Genomic DNA, 5,888 nt, shown 5'->3' with positions numbered 1-5,888 from the left:
GGCTGAAGTGGTGAGGCATAGTGAGGTAGGTGATGTCCTATTATGGGGTCGAGCTGGTCTAGGCTGGACGCCCCGTATGGCACCTCGAGCTCCCCCCGCGCCCGACGCGCCGACCCGCGTCTTCCTGTTCGGGGACGGCGCGGCTGCCAGCTTCTCCCGGGGGAGAACTAGCCGGAAGCATCCGGAAGTCGTCCGAGGCGCCCCTGGGGCCGAAACCATCCGACCACGCCCTTCCTCTGCGGGGTCGATGGCACGGCGACGTCGCTGTCGGCAAGTCTTCGACCATGGTTGCATGGTTCAACGCCTTACTGGGAGAAGGGGTAGCACTCTTTTTATTTTATTTTCCTTCTCGGTTCTCTCGGGCAGACGCCCTTCAGCCTTCAGCCGTCCCGTGGGGATCGATAATCCATGCAGGTACGGGGGCCTGGCCTCCGACGGGGCGGTCGAGCCCCCTCGGGGGCGGGGGGCGCGGCCCCGACACGCCAGGCACGGCCGAGCCGCCGCCGATGCCGCCCCCGGCACCGTCTCGTCGCGAGGAACCCCCCCGACCCGACCCAGTCCGCCAGCCCAATCTGCTCCGCCTCCTCCATAAAGAAGCCCAACACTTGTCACTTGTTGAACCGCGCGAGTAGTGTCTCCAGCGTCTGTTGCTCCGTCGGTTCCAGATGGGAGGCTTGAAGCAACGCCCCTGGACTCCCACCAAGCGGCGTGGACCCATCGCCGCCGAGCACCAGAGCCCCGGGCCGGCCTGCGTCAGCCTGCCGACCCTCATCGGTGAGTTGGACGCGGTGGAGGAGGTCCTCGTGCCGTGTGCAGCAGTGGAGCTCAACGACAGCTCCCCATGATGAACAATAAACAACGCCTCCCACGTCTCTGCCGCAGGAACCGTCGCCCCCGACTCGAAACGCGAGCGCGCCCCGGCCTTCAGCTTCGGCAGCCGGCACGGCGCGAAAAACGACAGCCCCGGACCCGGCCCCGGCCAGTACAACGTGACGGGGCTGAGCGCCAAGGGTGAGTGAGCTGACCGGCGCTCGTCCTTGCAGTTATGTGGCGTTTTCGAGGAATTTTTGAAGGTTTTTGTGGAAGACCAAAACTGCTGGGTTCCGTTTCAGCTTTAGTTAAATTAGCGCCCTCGGGGTGGCGTGACGCACACCGCGCACGCTGAACGTGTTAAAACGAGAACGGGCTGAGCAAAACCTTACAAAATAAATAAATGCAAGATTTGATTGTGTTCTCGCTCTACGTGTGTGGTAATGCACTGGCTTATTGGACTCGTTTCAAACGACACGTTCGACGTCTCTCAGGTAAGGACAGCCCACCCTCCGCAACCCTCCATTCTCGGCCCAAGGACTCGTCTCCGGATTCCACCCCAGCGCCCGGGGACTACAACCCTGACCTCCACGACACCTCCCCCAAGTATACTTTCGGACTGAAGGTGCAGCACGAGAAGACCTCCAGCACCCCAGGTAAGGCAGGCGTGTCCATCCAAGGACTGCTGCGCTGACTCTGATTGGAAGGATTCAACGTTATTACAATATTAATTGGAAATAATCCTATTGTCTTGTGTGAGGGTAATGCATTTATTTTGTGAAGTCTTTCTGGGGTTGACCGATGGTTGTACATATTCAAAAAGACGCTCCTGTTCTTCCGAGACATGCCCGTTTGTCCCTGGTGTGGGGATCCCTATGCCACGCAGCGCTTGCCTGAGCGTTTCGCTTGTCATGAGTGTCGCTTCCGACTAAGGTCAGAGCCTGTCACTCCGCACGGAGGTGGGTCGTGTTCGTGTGTATGTGTGTATGTATATGTGTGTGTGTGGTAGAGTTCATGTGTGACACGCACGCGTTTGGCACTGGGCACTTTGTCGCTTGTTCTTGTTGCACCATCCACGATACCGCAAGACGGCTTTAAATGGTATTGGGTAGTGGGTGTCGTTCGCACATAGAGAGCGCGCGCGACTTGAAATGATATAGTGTAGGTGTAGGCGCGCCGAGTGTACACACTGTCGCCAGCAGCATATCCGCAAAACGAATAGTTTCTCGTCTGCCGCCGCCGAGCTAAGGCGCTGATAGGCAACCTCTCCGCACGCGTGATGTCTGGTTGCCTACCCCCGCCTCCGCAGGCGCCCAGCCCACGCGGCCGCACGCCCCGCGCTATGACTCTGTCACTGCTCTGTCCTCAGCGCCAAACACTTACCTGGCGGAGAAGCTCGTCTCCACCCAGGAGTTCTCGTTTGGCACGAGAACCCAGCTGGAGAAACCCAGCGCCACACCCGGTAAGACCTCCCCGCGCCCGCACTGCCCGCGCGAGCCTCTCTCCCCTGGCAGGTCAGGGCGGCGACGACGACGACGGTCCCGGTTCGCGACCGGCGCGACCCTCCCACACGTCGGAGTGGGAGAGAGAAAGCCGTCGCCTTTTTGCCGTCGCCGTCGCCGTCTGTTTTTTTTACAGTGTGTGCTTTTGTGACGCGCCGGAGGAGGATTAAGGAAAATGTGCGTCGATCGCATGAGTCGGCTTCCTTCAGACCGAGCTGTCCTCCTGGCCCGGCCTGGCCCGGCGCGCGGCGGGCCCGCGAAGCGCCCACGCGCACAGCGGCGGTCAGTCCCACGCACCCCCCCTCTCCCCCCCTCTTCCGCACCTCTCGGCCTTCCAGGCGACCCGCCCGCTCGCGACGCGATCGCTGTAAAATTTGCGCGCCAAAGCCGCTCGCCAAGTGAAGCAGGCCAGCCAGCCAGCCGCCTTTATGCCGCCCCCCTCCTCTGCCATGTCACCCACCCGGTTTGCTATGCTGCTGCTGCTGCTTTCCACAGGAAAAAAACAAACAATCCGCGAGCGCGAACCCTGGCTGGAGAGAACGTCGGAAAGGCCATGAAATGGCATCAAGATAGCATATAAATTCAACTTGTGGTGTAAAATTGGATGTGTGTAGTAATAAAGCGTACTTTCAGCTCCTGGTGCATATGACCCGGAGAAGCCTTACCACCTCCCTGCGTACTCCTTCGGGCTCAAGACACCCTTGGAAAAGCCCTCCGACACTCCAGGTATGCATATTGGAGCTGCACGACAAACGCCGCTGGCCCCGGCCGAGCCCGAACTCGGACAATCGCGGCGCTAATTCTCTACTGTCTTGACAGCGCCCGGCGCCTACAACCCGCACCTCCCCGAACACCAGCCGGCGTACTCGTTCGGCCTCAAGGCCCATGCGGAGCGGCCGTCGGACACGCCGGCGCCCAACGCCTACGCGCCCGACAAGCCCGCGCACGCCCCCGCGCACTCGTTCGGGCAGAGGACCAACGGCGAGCGGCCCAGCGACACTCCGGGTGAGTAGCGGGTCCGGACCGCACGCCACGCACGTCATTGCACTTTCTCTCCCTCTCTCTGTCTCACGCCTCGCCTCTCGCTCTCGCACGGCCCGTGCCCCCCGCAGCGCCTGGCGCGTACAGCCCCCACCTTCCCGAGCACCTGCCCGCCTACTCGTTCGGCCTCAAGACCCCCCTGGAGAGGCCCTCGGACACTCCCGCCCCCAACGCGTACAGGCCCGACAAGCTCACCAATGCTCCTAACTACTCCTTCGGCCTGAAGACGCCGATCGAGAAACCCAGTGATACGCCAGGTAGCTCAGTCTCACTCGGACAACTTGGGTACCCTCTTTTATTAGTCAAATTATAACACTTGCTCTCGGAAGACTGATTCTACCTATCCAGTTTCTAAGTTCACTGTACCGCACGCATGCCTCCGAGTGGATTTGCCTATCGTCTCTGAAGTAATGGGGGGAGTAGGCAACCCACCAGCACACGTGCGTGCGGTACAGTCTAACTACGGAAAACGGCAGAACGAATTAAACACTTTAAACATTGCTCGTCTAGCTCCGGGAGCGTACGACCCACGATTGAACGGCCACCTGCCCGCTTACTCGTTCGGCCTCAAGACCCCCCTGGAGAAGCCATCGGACACCCCTGCTCCAAACGCGTACAAGCCCGACAAGCTTACCAGTGCCCCGAACTACTCCTTCGGTCTGAAAACACCGATCGAGAAACCCAGTGATACGCCAGGTATCCTAATCCTTCTGATTGGCCATGAAAATGTATAAACGTTTTAAAATGATTCGTCGTGTATTGTTCAACGCGTACATCTTGTATAGCTCCTGGGGCGTACGACCCTAGACTGAACGGCCACCTCCCGGCCTACTCGTTCGGTCTCAAGACCCCTCTGGAGAAACCATCGGACACCCCCGCCCCCAACGCGTATGCGCCCGACAAGCTCACCAATGCCCCGAACTACTCCTTCGGTCTCAAGACACCGATCGAGAAACCCAGTGACACGCCAGGTACTCAAATTCTTCGGAAAAATATCAACATTTTATAAATCCATGGGAAAGCAGAAAAAAGAAACTCCTTGATATTTCCATATTTGAGAAAGCATTCCTTGCATGTATAGCTCCTGGGGCTTACGACCCCCGACTGAACGGCCACCTCCCGGCCTACTCGTTCGGCCTCAAGACCCCTCTGGAGAAACCCCTGGACACTCCCGCCCCCAACGCCTACAACCCGGACAAGCTCACCAGCGCGCCAAACTACTCGTTCGGTCACAAAACCCCGAACGAGAGGCCGAGCGACACGCCAGGTACTTATTGTGCACCAACCCTCGCTTCTTGTCACTTGCCTCTTTGCACCTGTCACTTCTTTTCTCCCTCTGTGTGCACCCCAGCCCCCGGCACCTACGACCCCCACCTGCTCGAGCACCTGCCCGCCTACTCCTTCGGCCTGAAGACCCCGATTGCTAAGCCCTCCGACACCCCGGCGCCCAACGCCTACAAGCCCGACAAGCCTGTGCACGCTCCCAACTACTCCTTCGGCCTCAAGACGCCCATCGAGAAGCCAAGTGACACTCCAGGTACTGGGCGGCACGCGGCGGCCTGGGCAAGCGCCTGCCCCGCACCGTGCTCACCTGCAAACATTTTGCCCGGACTTGCGTTCGCCCCTCTACTCTATTTCTGCAAGTGAACGGGTCGCTGACCCCCTGTCTTTCTCTGTCACACTCCAGCGCCCTGCGCGTACGATCCACACCTCCCGGAGCACCTGCCCGCCTACTCGTTCGGGCACAAGACTCCGCTGGAGAAGCCGAGCGACACGCCAGGTAGGTACTGAGGAGGCTCTTGCTCCAGCGCCTCGGCGCGGTGACAGACCCATCAATAACGAAGACCGACCCTCCCTTCCAGCTCCTGGCGCCTACGACCCGCGGCTTAACGGGCACTTGCCCGCCTACTCGTTCGGCCACAAGACCCCACTGGAGAAGCCGTCGGACACGCCAGCGCCCAACGCCTACAACCCAGACAAGCTTACCAGCGCGCCCAACTACTCGTTCGGCCTCAAGACCCCCAACGAAAAGCCGAGTGACACCCCAGGTAGGGCTAAAGCTAACAATGTACAGAGTACTCCAGAGAACGCGTGTTGCAGACGACAGGCGACGTTACCCACACCCTCTCTGTTCCCCTCCAGCACCATGCGCCTACCACCCTCATCTGCCGGAGCACCTACCCGCTTACAGCTTCGGCGTGAAAGGGCCTTTAGAGAAGCCCCTCGACACACCAGCTCCCAACGCCTACAACCCGGACAAACCGACACACACACCAAACTACTCGTTCGGACTGAAAACACCCTTAGAGAAGCCGAGTGACACCCCTGGTAAGACTTTGCAGGCCAAGTATACATTTAAGGCCCACAACATCATTTCCGCCTTCACAGCTTTATTTGATCTCCTCCAGCACCTGGAGCGTACGACCCTCACTTGCCGGAGCACCTCCCGGCCTACAGCTTCGGCGTGAAGGCGCCCTTGGAGAAACCCCTGGACACTCCGGCGCCCAACGCCTACAACCCGGACAAACCGACACA

At 59.9% G+C, this 5,888-nt stretch overlaps 1 protein-coding gene across 1 annotated transcript; it reads left to right on the top strand.

The window, feature by feature from the left end:
* Positions 1–665: 665 nt before the first annotated feature.
* LOC113203775 (uncharacterized) lies at positions 666–5,883 on the top strand (the record flags this gene model as incomplete). The annotated part of the gene is given in 15 exon segments (XM_052276946.1): positions 666–774; positions 883–1,011; positions 1,305–1,466; positions 2,180–2,272; positions 2,946–3,038; positions 3,132–3,317; positions 3,425–3,610; positions 3,864–4,049; positions 4,139–4,324; positions 4,435–4,620; positions 4,705–4,890; positions 5,041–5,133; positions 5,216–5,401; positions 5,496–5,681; positions 5,762–5,883. Coding segments are annotated over 15 exon segments (2,289 nt in total), but the record flags the coding sequence as incomplete, so codon positions are not given.
* Between the last annotated feature and the right edge of the window lie 5 nt (positions 5,884–5,888).

Source organism: Frankliniella occidentalis, unplaced genomic scaffold, assembly GCF_000697945.3.
Source record: "Frankliniella occidentalis isolate FOCC.00 unplaced genomic scaffold, Focc_3.1 Scaffold5126, whole genome shotgun sequence".
NCBI classification, from domain to species: Eukaryota; Metazoa; Arthropoda; class Insecta; order Thysanoptera; family Thripidae; genus Frankliniella; species Frankliniella occidentalis.
This window is presented reverse-complemented; position numbering and strand designations above follow the sequence as displayed.